A 15,305-nucleotide genomic window follows, 5' to 3' on the forward strand; every position below is an offset into this window, starting at 1 on the left:
TCTGTAGACAAAAAGCTTGAAGGGAGTTTGTCAGCAGCTTTGACCATGTTAAACGGCTAACAGCAGTAGGTAGAGCCTGAGGAGAGCAGAGCAAATATACCTTTTGTGGAATTTTTATCAGGAGTAGTGTAAATATGGACTTTTATTTTGCCAGGTTCTGCTCCTGCACTAGAGGTACTCTATGCAATGAACCACTTCACAGTCTGTCCCTCTGCCCTGAGTGACAGCTGTACTGGTCTTATGGTTGGACGATAGAGTTGTCACTCAGAGCAGAGGGGAAGGGTTGTGAAATGGCTCAATACAGAGAGGATAGAATACTTTACTGTACAGCGGTTTTCGTCCAGCCAATTCTCGACATATTTGCCGGGTTGCAGCCGGATCTCTGCCGGTCCCCATTATACTTTATTGGGGCCGAGACGAAAATGCAGTGGCTTCTGCAATATCGAATCCAGAGAGACAAAGCAGGCTGTTCCCTGCCAGAAAAGCCTGCCGGATGTCACAACGCTAGTGTGAAATTAGCCTTACACTGCATTAAGGTACATAATCCCTTCCTAGAAACATATCTTTTTTTATTTTTCAATTCATATAGCCGTTTGAGGACTTTGTTTTTGCGGGACAAGTTGTATTTTTAACGGCACCATTTAATATTGCATGAGATGTAATGGGAAGCTGGAAAAAATCCAAATGGGGCGGAATTGGGAGAAGAAAAACCACCACAGTTTTATGGGTTTTGCTTTTACGGCGTTCACTATGCGGAAAAACTGACTTGTGCTCTTCCGTCTCCAGGTCAGTTAGATTATGGCGATACCATATTTGTATAGTTTTTCTTGTGTTTTAATACTGAAAAAAAAATTACTTTTGAAAAAAGTGGAACTGTGTGAGGGTAATTTTTTTGGGACGATCTGTAGCTTTTATTTATACTGTTTTGGAGTGTCTATGACTATTTAATCACTTTTTATTACATTGTTTTGGGGAGTTGAAGTAATGAAAATTGCCGAATTGGCTATTTAGATATTTTTTTTTTCTGTTACGCCATTCACCGTATGGTATTTAAAAAAAAAAAGTTTAATAGTACTGTCGTTTTCCTCGCATCAATATTCATATACACTCACCTAAAGAATTATTAGGAACACCATACTAATACGGTGTTGGACCCCCTTTTGCCTTCAGAACTGCCTTAATTCTACATGGCATTGATTCAGCAAGGTGCTGATAGCATTCTTTAGAAATGTTGGCCCATATTGATAGGATAGCATCTTGCAGTTGATGGAGATTTGAGGGATGCACATCCAGGGCACGAAGCTCCCGTTCCACCACATCCCAAAGATGCTCTATTGGGTTGAGATCTGGTGACTGTGGGGGCCATCTTAGTACAGTGAACTCATTGTCATGTTCAAGAAACCAATTTGAAATGATTCGAGCTTTGTGACATGGTGCATTATCCTGCTGGAAGTAGCCATCAGAGGATGGGTACATGGTGGTCATGAAGGGATGGACATGGTCAGAAACAATGCTCAGGTAGCCCGTGGCATTTAAACGATGCCCAATTGGCACTAAGGGGCCTAAAGTGTGCCCAGAAAACATCCCCCACACCATTACACCACCACCACCAGCCTGCACAGTAGTAACAAGGCATGATGGATACATGTTCTCATTCTGTTTACTCCAAATTCGGACTCTACCATTTGAATGTCTCAACAGAAATCGAGACTCATCAGACCAGGCAACATTTTTCCAGTCTTCAACAGTCCAATTTTGGTGAGCTCGTGCAAATTGAAGCCTCTTTTTCCTATTTGTAGTGGAGATGAGTGGTACCCGGTGGGGTCTTCTGCTGTTGTAGCCCATCCGCCTCAAGGTTGTGCGTGTTGTGGCTTCACAAATGCTTTGCTGCATACCTCGGTTGTAACGAATGGTTATTTCAGTCAACGTTGCTCTTCTATCAGCTTGAATCAGTCGGCCCATTCTCCTCTGACCTCTAGCATCCACAAGGCATTTTTGCCCACAGGACTGCCGCATACTGGATGTTTTTCCCTTTTCACACCCTAGAAATGGTTGTGCGTGAAAATCCCAGTAACTGAGCAGATTGTGAAATACTCAGACCGGCCCGTCTGGCACCAAAAACCATGCCACGCTCAAAATTGCTTAAATCACCTTTCTTTCCCATTCTGACATTCAGTTTGGAGTTCAGGAGATTGTCTTGACCAGGACCACACCCTAAATGCATTGAAGCAACTGCCATGTGATTGGTTGACTAGATAATTGCATTAATGAGAAATAGAACAGGTGTTCCTAGAAATTCTTTAGGTGAGTGTATGTATGTGTATATATATATATATATATATATACACTCACCTAAAGAATTTTTAGGAACACCTGTTCTATTTCTCATTAATGCAATTATCTAGTCAACCAATCACATGGCAGTTGCTTCAATGCATTTAGGGTGTGGTCCTGGTCAAGACACTGCTCAAAAAAATAAAGGGAACACAAAAATAACACATCCTAGATCTGAATTAATTAAATATTCTTCTGAAATACTTTGTTCTTTACATAGTTGAATGTGCTGACAACAAAATCACACAGAAATTAAAAAATGGAAATCAAATTTTTCATCCCATGGAGGTCTGGATTTGGAGTCACCCTCAAAATTAAAGTGGAAAAACACACTACAGGCTGATCCAACTTTGATGTAATGTCCTTAAAACAAGTCAAAATGAGGCTCAGTAGTGTGTGTGGCCTCCACGTGCCTGTATGACCTCCCTACAACACCTGTGCATGCTCCTGATGAGGTGGCGGACGGTCTCCTGAGGGATCTCCTCCCAGACCTGGCTGTGCGGCCCTCCAAAGAAATGCCACCCCACACCATTACTGACCCAATGCCAAACCGGTCATGCTGGAGGATGTTGCAGGCAGCAGAACGTTCTCCACGGCGTCTCAAGACTCTGTCACGTCTGTCACATGTGCTCAGTGTGAACCTGCTTTCATCTGTGAAGAGGACAGGGCGCCAGTGGCGAATTTGCCAATCTTGGTGTTCTCTGGCAAATGCCAAACGTCCTGCACGGTGTTGGGCTGTAAGCACAACCCCCACCTTTGGACGTCGGGCCCTCATATCACCCTCATGGAGTCTGTTTCTGACCGTTTGAGCAGACACATGCACATTTGTGGCCTGCTGGAGGTCATTTTCCAGGGCTCTGGCAGTGCTCCTCCTGTTCCTCATTGCACAAAGGCGGAGGTAGCGGTCCTGCTGCTAGGTTGTTGCCCTCCTACGGCCTCCTCCACGTCTCCCGATGTACTGGCCTGTCTCCTGGTAGCGCCTCCATGCTCTGGACACAACGCTGACAGACACAGCAAACCTTCTTGCCACAGCTCGCATTGATGTGCCATCCTGGATAAGCTGCACTACCTGAGCCACTTGTGTGGGTTGTAGACTCCGTCTCATGCTACCACTAGAGTGAAAGCACCGCCAGCATTCAAGAGTGACCAAAACATCAGCCAGGAAGCATAGAAACTGAGAAGTGGTCTGTGATCACCACCTGCAGAACCACTCCTTTATTGGGGGTGTCTTGCTAATTGCCTATAATTTCCACCTGTTGTCTATCCCATTTGCACAACAGCATGTGAAATTGATTGTCACTCAGTGTTGCTTCCTAAGTGGACAGTTTGATTTCACAGAAGTGTGATTGACTTGGAGTTACATTGTGTTGTTTAAGTGTTCCCTTTATTTTTTTGAGCAGTGTGTATATATATATATATATATATATATTATTATTTATTAATTTTTAACATTTTTTTTTTTGTTTTATTACTTTTTTTTATGTCCCTGATCTCTGCCCGGGGAAGGCGTTCCTGCCCGGCAACTCCGCGCATCTGGATTTTAGCCCTCAGATGCCATGGTCGGCATTACTAGCGATCGCACATTAGCACTGCTTGTCTGCTGCATGAAACATTAGGCACCCAGTTGCTATGGCGCTCACTCCGGAGCAGATGCCATCTTTACAGACCAGACATCCGCCATACTATTACGGCGGATGTCGGGAAGGGGTTAAAGGGGTTCTCCAGTCCAAATAGCATTTTTTTTCATGTGCTCCTAACACCGCAAACAATGTATTTTTACGCTCCCAATACCTGTTTTTCATGTCTGTGCTTTCCTTCGTCCTGTCTGGGTATCAGAGCACTTCAGTAGGACTGTTTATGTCAAGCAATTTCTGTTTTCATTCAGATTCTTTCTTTTTTTTCTAATCACTCCCAGCTTGCAATGCAGTGTGATTTGTCACAGGGCTGGCCCCACCTGCCACACTGTTAAGTCTGCAGTAACCACACCCACTACACCTTCTGTGGTCATCTTAGTTCACCCAAACATGAATCCTACCAGTCTCTTGTGTGTTTAGGCTGCTGAATCACATCACTGACAGTCCACAGGTTTTTCCCTTATTGTCTCCACAGTGCAGTAAACAGCTTGAATCAGCAAGCACATCATTGAAGCATCACATTCATCTCTATCTAATTTTCTTAGTCATATTTTAATACATTGTACTAAGCTATGAATCTAATTAGGGCTGCAGCTAACGATTATTAGAATAATCTATTATCAATTAATTGGGAAAAAACACCAAAATGACAAAAAAAAGGGGTTTATATGATTTTACTTGAAAAATTATGTTCAAATGCCATATTAAAACAAATTGTGGATGGCACTGTTATGGGGATCTGTGGATGGACACTGTTATGGGGGATCTGTGGATGGCACAGTTATGGGGGGATCTGTGGATGGACACTGTTATGGGGGATCTGTGGATGGACACTGTTATGGGGGATCTGTGGATGGACACTGTTATGGGGGATCTGTGGATGGACACTGTTATGGGGGATCTGTGGATGGACACTGTTATGGGGGATCTGTGAATGCACACTGTTATGGGGGATCTGTGGATGGCACTGTAATGGGAGGGATCTGTGGATGGCACTGTAATGGGGGGGGATCTGTGGATTGCACCGTTATGGTGGGGGGATCTGTGGAAGGCACCGTTATGGTGGGGGGGATCTGTGGATGGCACCGTTATGGTGGGGGGGATCTGTGGATGGCACCGTTATGGGGGGGATCTGTGGATGGCACCGTTATGGGGGATCTGTGGATGGACACTGTTATGGGGGATCTGTGAATGGACACTGTTATGGGGGATCTGTGGATGGACACCGTTATGGTGGGGGGGGGATCTGTTTGATGGCACCGTTATGGGGAAGGGTGGGTGGAATCTGTGGATGTACACTGTTATGGGGGGGATCTGTGGATGTACACTGTTATGGGGGGGATCTGTGGATGTACACTGTTATGGGGGGGATCTGTGGATGTACACTGTTATGTGGGGGATCTGTGGATGTACACTGTTATGTGGGGGATCTGTGGATGGCAGGGTGGATAAAAATCAATGATTTAAAAAAAATAAAAAATTTAATATAATTTTTTATTTATTTTTTATATAAAATGCTTTTTGAGGAAAATATATTACCATCCAAAGTTTATTCCATCATGAAATAAAGATTAGTTTTTTAATTATGTAGAATAAGGCTGTATATGTTTAATTTTTGGGTAAATAAATTCAATTATGCTCTTCCAGAGGTTTTTGTAAGAATATTGGGCAGTGTCTCTGCCTACAAGATATTATCACAGATGCTTGGTTTACTTTTGCAGTTCTCAAAATTGAATTTGACTCTGCAGAGATCACATGCATCTTCTTCACAGCAAAAATTTTATAACATGAACAGAGTTGAGAAAAATACCTTAATCCTAACTTCTACAAACCTATGAATACAGAATCAACATAATCAAACTAATATGAAAAGTTGTTATTCTAAAAATCTTCATCTACTTGCATATTATAAGTTATACCAGCAAGAATTACGGTAGTCTTTATGTAGAAAACTACGATTTAAATCAAGCCTTACTGACTAGTGATTTAAATCGTGATTTAAATAAGTTTGATTTAAATCAAATCCACCCTGGTGGATGGACACTGTTATGGGGGATCGGTGGATGGACACTGTTATGGGTGATCTGTGGATGGACACTGTTATGGGGGGATCTGTGGATGGACACTGTTATGGGGGGGGGGGGGGGGAATTTGTGGATGGACACTTATGGGGGGGGGATCTGTGGATGAACACTGTTATAGGGGGGATCTGTGGATGGACACTGTTATGGGGGGATCTGTGGATGGCACTGTTAGGGGGGGGATCTGTGGATGGCACTGTTAGGGGGGATCTGTGGATGGCACTGTTAGGGGGGATCTGTGGATGGCACTGTTAGGGGGGATCTGTGGATGGCACTTTTAGGGGGGGATCTGTGGATGGCACTGTTAGGGGGGGATCTGTGGATGGGCACTGTTATGGGGGGGATCTGTGGATAGACACTGTTTTGGGGGGATCTGTGGATGGACACTGTTTTGGGGGGGACCTGTGGATGGACACTGTTATGGGGGGGATCTGTGGATGGACATGGTTATGGGGGATCTGTGGATGGTGCTGTTATGGGGGGGGGGGGTCTGTGGATGGCACTGTTATGGGGAGGGGGATCTGTGCACTATTATGTGGATATGAGGAGGGGGAGCTGTGGATGGCACTGTTATGGGGAGGGGGATCTGTGCACTGTTATGGGGAAGGGGATCTGTGGATGGCACTGTTATGGAGAGGTTATCGAATATTATCGACAACTTTGATTAATCGTTGCAGCCCTAAATCTAATCCTTTCTTGTATGATGCTGTCTTGTACGCCTATCATGTCCGATACTGTCCACTCTGCCTCTATATCTAATCCTATACTGTCTCCTGAGCCTGTGTCAAAACTAGGTGTGTATCTAAGCCTATCCTGTGTGATAGAGTCTACCAGGTGTAGGAAGGCGCAAGGGTTTGTCGTTGACGGAAGGTATGTGTCACCGAGGTTCCTAGCCTCCTCGGTGAAGTAAGAGCCTCCTCTGTGAAGTAAGAGCCGATATTTTCAGGTGTCAGCGGCAGCTAATGCTGATTGACACTTTTCTATTTTAGTATGGCTGTATAGCTAATCCAGGACAGCTCTTACTGGGAGTAGTCAAAAGTGCTGGGTGGGTGACTACTCCCCACGTTCCAGGCCGAGTCTTGATTGGCCTATAAAAATCCCAGCCGGCAGTGTCAGCTGGGAGTGATTGCCAGAGCTCCTCTGTCAGAGAGAGAGGTAATCGCTGGTGTGGGAACTGAGCCCTGTGCTGGGCTGAAAAGCTGAGACCTGTGTGTTGTGAGGGCAGGCCACCTAAAGCCTGCATTTGAACTGCTGGAGGCAGAACCGCCGACAAGGTGACGTTTTGTTATGCACGAACTTTCTACTCGGTGTGAACAAACCCCACCCTTGCAAAGAGTGTATTTGTTTGACCTTATGTGTTAATAAACACGGACATTTGAATTACAAACTTGTACTTTGCGTCTGTACTGCACCCGCTTATCCCAACTACCAGAGCGAATTCCCACACAGGTGATAGGTGGAGGATGATAGGGTGGATATATAGTTATTTAAATTGAAAAATCAGGAGATGGGATGGACAAACTTCAAGTTTTGAAGTTCAGGTATATGCTGAATTGCGTTTTGGATTCCGTTACCACGGACCATAATGCAATTCAAGGACGGAATTCATAATGGAATGCCTTTGGAAGCTTTCCGTTATGCATTCCGTCATAATAGAAGTCTATGGCCAGCATAACGAATCCATCCAGTTTCCGTTATGCAGGAGTCGGGAAGGAATATCAGATTGTCGGGAAGGAATGCTTCCTTCCTGACAATCTGCTGTAATATCGTCCCGTGTAAAGGGACATTTAGTTAGGTGAACTACAGCAATGTGTCTATGCAGATAATTAGATAGGGAGGTCGCTGGTGACACTCCTTTAATAGTAAAAGGAAAAATCCTTCACAATCCTTGCCACATGCTTGAAATATAATGAAAATAAATGATACATAAAAGTAAAGCTACTTTCACATCTGCATTGTGCTGTCCGGTTTTGAGATCATGACCAGGGTCTCAAAAACTGAACAAACCGGTATGGAGTGCACCAGAATGCATTCCTTTCCGGTTTGTTGCGTTCCCATGCCGGACACAAAAAATCACTGCAAGCAGTGTTTTTGTGTGCTTCATTGGAAACTGAAGATGCCGAATCCAGCACCAAAAACCATGTAAGTCAATGGAGCCAGATCAGTTTTTTCATTTTTCGATATATTTGTTTTGAACGGATGCAGCCAGTTGTATTATTATAACAGAAGCGGTTTGCTGTGGTCTTGAGATCTCATGCCGGATGTCAAAACCATAAAGCAAAATCGCAGATGTGAAAGTGGCCTAACCCCTGGGTGATAACCTCCTTACACACACTGAGTACTGCCATTTGAGGTTATACAGTATATGACAATTTATTTGTATTTAGTCTGCTAATTCTACTCGAGGGGAGTTGTTTTTCACTGTCTATCAGCAGTGTTTGGATTATTTTATTCTTTGTACCTTGTTCCACTAGACTCCACTGGCTTATAGTTTCATAGCCTTTTTTCTATTTTGTCAATTGTGTGGTGGATTTGCTTTTATTTTAAAAGTGGATTTATTTATTTATTTTAGGAGCTAAAAGATGTGGGGCACAGAGATCAGATGGCTGCAGCTCGTGGAATCCTGCAGAAGAATATCCCAATTCTTTATACTGCTTCCCAAGCATGTCTGCAACATCCTGATGTAGCTGCTTACAAAGCAAACAGGGACTTGATCTATAAACAACTCCAGCAAGCAGTCACTGGCATCTCTAATGCAGCACAAGCCACATCATCTGAGGAAATCGCTGCACAGCATGGAGGAGGAGAGCTAGCTATTGCGCTAAACAATTTTGATGTAAATTTTTAATTTTACCTAGCCGTTTACTTAGGCTAATTTCAGACAAAATTGTTCACTGTGGGAATACACACTCCATGTGGGAGCATGATAGGAGCACTTGCTTGCGATAATTGTCCCATATAATCTTACCACCGACCAGCCAAGAAATAATCAAGCACCCATTTGTCAGCTAATTTACATCTTTCATCATGGTGAAAGATACTGAAAAGGGTGGAGCCTACGTGGAGACCCACACCCTCCGTGAAGGCACTTTGTCGGCGCAACTGAACGACCAGGCGAATAAGGATGACCATCCTTGAATAAACAGAAGTTCACATCCTTATTCGCTTGGTCGTTCATTTGCGGCGACAAAGTGCCTTCACGGAGGGTGTGGGTCTCCATGTAGGCCCCACCCTTTTCAGTATCATTACTTACCTCCCAGGGGCTGGCAACCCGTTCTAAGTGAGGATTAGACGACACTGGCAGCACCGACCTCCAACTACCACCAGTGTACACTAGGGTTGTGCCTACGTTTGCACAACCACATAAGGTGAGCCTAATCATCCTAAATATACTTGTTTATCATACATACTACCCTATGAGCGCCTCTCCCTTCCTTGTTACCCATCATGGTGAAAGAGGAATTATTTGGCAGCACATCTCCCTGTGTAACCAGGGATGTGCTGCTGACAAATGACTGAACTGAGTGAGGGAGGAATACCAAATACCACAGTCCAGCCTAAAATACTGTCGCCCCAGCTGCACTACAGTTGAATGCAGGAGGCTCCTTTCCAGCCAGGTGCATAAGTACCTAATGCACCTAGCATTAATGCTGAGAGCGTCAGATAGCTATGCACTCAGAGGAGGGTTTGGGCGGCTCCCTGGGATCTACCCACCAGGAAATTTCCCTGTAAGGTCTATAGCCAGTCTGCCCCTGATTATAGTCCGAGAGGTCGGCAGGTTGTTCTTTGCCAGAACTCATAATGATAGTGTGAAAGAAGACATAAGGATTCTGAACATTTACAGAAAGTCTGAAGGTTGGGAAAGAGAGAAAACAATTTGAAAACTGAAAAAGATGTCACATCTATATAATTTTTTGAACACATGTATTGGTTAAGTAAAATGAATTCCTAACTATTTTTTTGTTGCATGTTTTCAGAAACAAATCATTGTGGATCCTCTTGGCTTCAGTGAAGAGAGATTCAGACCATCATTGGAGGAACGATTAGAAAGTATCATTAGTGGAGCTGCTCTTATGGCTGACTCCTCTTGCACCCGTGATGACCGCCGGGAGCGAATAGTAGCTGAATGTAATTCTGTTCGACAGGCTTTGCAGGATCTTCTGTCAGAATATATGGGAAATGTAAGGACTTTTACTTACTTCTTAGTGTTAAGTGGTATTCCGTTCAAGCAAATAAGGGAACTTTTTTCTTGTAAATAATAAGAGAACTGGTCTGATAGGAACAGAAACTAATATATGCAAATGAGCCCTCTAATGCTACCAAGTCAATGATAATATAATTTTATGGATAATCATTAAGCCAGCACCCCATCTGCTGACAACTGTTTTGGGGTGATTACCCCTCATCAGTGCAGAGCAGAGAGTACTGGCTTACCTGGGTGAGAGGTCTAGGTCAGGATTTGTGGGATACTATATCACCTTATGGAGAGCACCTTAATCAGCGTAAGGAGTCTTAAAGGGATTCTGTCACCTCTTTTTACCCTATAGAGATGCGGACATGCACGGTTAGATCGCCGCTAGCATGTCTGCAATATACCTGTCCCATATCTCTGAGTGGTTTTATTGAGTGTAAAGAATGATTGATTTTATATGTAAATCAGCCTGGTAAGGAGCCCAAGGGGCTGTACTAACCTTCTTGGAGCCCAGCCACGCCCCCCTGTGAAGGAGCCCAGCACCGCCTGTATCCACGAATCTCCTCCTTACTCACGAAGTCAGATCGCTGTAATCTCGCGATGCGCGAGCTCACGCCGGGGGGGCGTGGCTGGGCTCCATATATATATAAAATCATTTTTTACACTCAATAAAACCACTCAGAGATATGGGACAGGTATATTGCGGACATGCTAGCGGCGATCTAGCCGTGCATGTCCGCATCTCTATAGGGTAAAAAGAGGTGACGGAATCCCTTTAAAGGCCAGGCAACTGTCTTCTGGAATTCTGGGAAGAGGGTATGCAAATGAGATCTTGACGAGCTCTGTCACTAATGCTACCAGATTCTGTAAGTCAATGCACGACCCTTTGAAAGACCTTGAAACATGAGTTGGATAATAATTAATAAAAAAAAAAGAGAAACAAAACATGAGAAAGTCATACATTTGTTTGATTGTTCTTCACATGGTAGTGTAAAAACACACTACCATGCATTTTTTGGAATTTATTTCGAGGTTTGTCTTTTTGTCGAATCTGCTTTTTAGTGGTACATTTCAGCAACTCTTTCAAGTATCCCATGCTTCCCTCATATAGGGTAGCATAATTGTTAGAGTTGTTTTTATAGAGGTAGTATCATGCATATGAATGATCATTTATATGCCTTTTTTCCCTGGCTCTGTTCTCTGTGCCGCAGATCTGGTCCTCCTCTCGCTGTTTGTATATAAAACTGCAGCTGTGATGTACAGATATACAACTAAAGTCTCGTTCTCACAAACGTTTTTGCGTTCCGTATACGGGCCGTTTTTTGCATTCCGTATACGGTCCGTATACGGAACCATTCATTTCAATGGTTCCGCAAAACAAACGGAATGTACTCCGTATGCATTCCGTTTCCGTATTTCCGAAAAACGGACCTCAAAACACTGAAAAAGCCATACGGTCACGTGAAAGAGGCCTAACTTGCAGCCAATCGCTGTCCTCGGTGGTATATAGCCAAACACTGGCTGCAGTGGTCATGTGCCATATATTTGCACACCACACCTGCAGCTTTGACTACAAACAGTGGGAGGAGGACTGGACCAGTGCCAGAGGACAAGGTGAATATATGACCATTTTTAAGGCATTTTGGGAGCATGATACAAATTTATAGTTATCTTGGACAACCCATTTAAAGTTTTAAGCTTTATTATAAAAGGTACAATGCACACAGAGGGAACAAATTAAAATCGCACAGAACTAGCAAGACCATAAAGGAAAATAAAAGACCTTAATACGTAGTTACAATTCATACAAGTGTGCTATGCTTCCTTGAGAATTGATACTCAGCTCAGACTTAGATCTGACCCCAACCTTGTGAACACATTTTTGTTAAGTCATGTTACACTTTGCCCTTGAAACCAGTTTCTAGAGCTGCCCCTCAGTTAATCAGGCAAATGTTGTGTTAGTGACTGGGCAATGAGGTGATAACCAGGGGTAGTAGCAGATTTGTCCTTTAATTCATATCCGCAGGGTTCCCTAGTTTCGATAAACAGATATCTGCCCATCTTATGAAATTTGTACACATCAGGACTAGGGGTTAAAGGGGAAACTTGGGGGCCGGAAGGGGGATGGGGGGAGATAAATGAAGACTGGCGTTTCGTATGCCAGTCTAAATAATAATAAAAAAAAATGTGCTGTAGTAAAATGCGGCATATTTGTTAAGAAGCACAGGCCTCTTAAAGGGTTTCTATCACTTCATATCACATATTTAGGTGTCAGACACTAGCGATCCGCTAGTGTCTGCTCTAACAAACCATCCTAATATGACAGGTTTTGGGGCAGCCGTTTTGCTAAAATAACAACTTATATCTATATGCTAATGAGCCTCTAGGTGCTATGGGGGCGTCATTAGCACCTAGAGGCTCCGTCTACCTTCCTAAACTGTCGCCGCCCAGCGCGTCCCTCCAGCCCGCCCATCTCCTGCTGAATGCGATCCTCTCCGTGCGCGTCTCTGTTCTGCGCATGCGCAGTGAATGTCTGACCGCTTCCCTGCTCAGACATCTCCACTGCGCCTGTTCCTCGGAGCACTATGATGTCATCGGCGCAGGCGCAGTGGAGATGTCTGAGCAGGGAAGCGGTCAGACATTCACTGCGCATGCGCAGAACAGAGACGCGCACGGAGAGGATCGCATTCAGCAGGAGATGGGCGGGCTGGAGGGACGCGCTGGGCGGCGGCAGTTTAGGAAGGTAGACGGAGCCTCTAGGTGCTAATGACGCCCCCATAGCACCTAGAGGCTCATTAGCATATAGATATAAGTTCTTATTTTAGCAAAACGGCTGCCCCAAAACCTATCATATTAGGATGGTTTGTTAGAGCAGACACTAGCGGATCGCTAGTGTCTGACACCTAAATATGTGATATGAAGTGATAGAAACCCTTTAATAAATTTCTTGCATATTTGCCAGTGTGCAAAATAATCAAATCTATATAACAACAAACATTTGTGATGAGCTTTTCTCACCAAGGAGTCCAGGAGCAGACAATTAGTTTGTGATAATACCATGTGAGGAAGTACTTCAAGCAAATTCGTTATTTGCCCTCAAATGCCAAACTAAATAGGTGTGTTTTGAGTCTTATTATTATTATTTATTTATTTATTTATTTATTTATTTTAAGAGTCCAGTGATTATATACCCGGTTAGTGTATTCCACTAAGTGTGGTCTGCATGACAGAATGCTCTTGCTCCAAAAGTTTTGTGGTGGAGCCTGCTGATCTAAGGGTACAAGGAGTGTAGGCTACAGTAGTTGGGCCTAAGTTATTCATGACTTTAAAAGCGTGCAGATTTTAAAAGTTATCCTCCATTTTATTTGAAAGTGCAGACATTGGAAGATGGGTGTTATGGGATAATGCCGGGGCTGATTGGTTATCAATCTAGCTGCAGCATTTTGAACTAGCTGGAGGCGGCATATTGCTTTGTCTGGGAGGCCTATATATATGGCAGCAGTGGGGAATTCTCGAAGCCCTCTCTGTGGGCACCTATGCCCTGGAAAAAGTCTAAGGTGTACCAATATGCCTTGGGCTTTTCCTGCCATTCATCAGTGTAGGGCGCACTATGAGCAGCGCAGGCAGCACATTGAGTCTAGGCAGGCTCTTATAGCTAAATGATTAAGTACATGGAAGATATACTATATGGGACTGTAGTATTCAGTTTAAATTGCCGTAATATAAGTGGGTTTTAGGTTGCGGTTTGGGCACTCTGACTCTAAAAGGTTAGCCATCACTGATTTAGGGCATTACAGTAGTCCATCTGTAAGGTTATGAGGAAATGTACTAGTATGCTAGCTATAATCTGGCATAAACCCTCCAGGTACTCTGGTTTCCTCCAACACTCCAAAAAATATCCAAATAGTGAAATTGGCTTCCTGCAAAATTGATCCTAGTGTGTGATGGGATTGAGCGCCCATATGGTAACCACTGACTTCCCAGGGTGTCACCTCAGCCACACAGCAGCCACTGACTTCCCAGGGAGTCACCTCAGCCACACAGCAGCCACTGACTTCCCAGGGAGTCACCTCAGCCACACAGCAGCCACTGACTTCCCAGGGAGTTACCTCAGCCACACAACTATACCTGCACTTTAAGTCCCTGTGAGAAAAGCGCATTGCAAATGTATGCTATTGTCATTACTGGGGAAACATTTCAGACATGAAAGTTCCACTGTAATAATGTTAATTCTTTTACTTTATTTTTCCAAATGCAAGTTTCTCAGGTGCTATTCCCTGCTACTTTGGTACGTATGGTAAACATTCTTAAATTGACACTACATCACTTATAAGTTCGCTATACGAACTTATTGAAGTTCCTTTAGTGTCTAATTCGTTGAATTTTTCAAAAATTTGGATTAGTCTCCGAAAAGATTCTAGACAAATCATATATGCACCAAATAGCCTGAAAATTGGTATATGGCATCCCGAGGTCTCCTAAGACTCATTATTTTTATATTTTTAGGTTAACTTTTAAAAACTTTTTACATTTTTGCTCTTTCTCTACCTCTCCTTCCCCTCCCTCCTTAAGCTCTTGAATGCAATGACAGCAATAGCAAATAATGCCAGTAACACTGACATTCATATCTATGGGTAACTGCATGGCTGACGGGGTTAACATGTTAACAAACATATTGCACTGTTACACATGTTAGGCTTTTTCATATTATAAAGCTTCCAAAATTGTCCCTTATTGGGGCAGATGGTGTTTTGGGAAAAATAGTGGCTTGTTGTGACCAAGAGTCCAAAAATTATGCCTTTACTGGGGCAGATCTGTGCCCCAATTTATGCACACTTTAATGTCATAAGAAACAATGGCTTGTTATGCACACGTGACAAAAATTATGCATTAATGGGGACAGAATCTCTGTCTCTAGTCATACACATGTGTTTTAATTGTCAGAAGAAATTGTGGCTTGTTTTGAACTAGCCTAGAAACATTCTCCGTTTTTATTTGGCAGCAGCAGCATTACAGTGTGGATGTAGAAAGGGTAGGGTAATAGTGGCATGTGGCCGAAATAGT

The 15,305-nt window shown here is 43.6% G+C and overlaps 1 protein-coding gene across 1 annotated transcript in view; it reads left to right on the forward strand.

The window, feature by feature from the left end:
* Nucleotides 1-15,305, forward strand: part of LOC121009553 (catenin alpha-1) — a 120,096-nt gene that overhangs the window by 23,862 nt on the left and 80,929 nt on the right. Inside the window, exons 6-7 of the mRNA XM_040442765.1 lie at nucleotides 8,622-8,885; nucleotides 10,027-10,230. Of these exons, the coding sequence (XP_040298699.1) occupies nucleotides 8,622-8,885; nucleotides 10,027-10,230 (468 nt within the window). The remainder of the gene's footprint in view (nucleotides 1-8,621; nucleotides 8,886-10,026; nucleotides 10,231-15,305) is intronic.

The sequence above is a fragment of the Bufo bufo genome, chromosome 1 (genome assembly GCF_905171765.1).
Source record: "Bufo bufo chromosome 1, aBufBuf1.1, whole genome shotgun sequence".
Taxonomy (NCBI): Eukaryota; Metazoa; Chordata; class Amphibia; order Anura; family Bufonidae; genus Bufo; species Bufo bufo.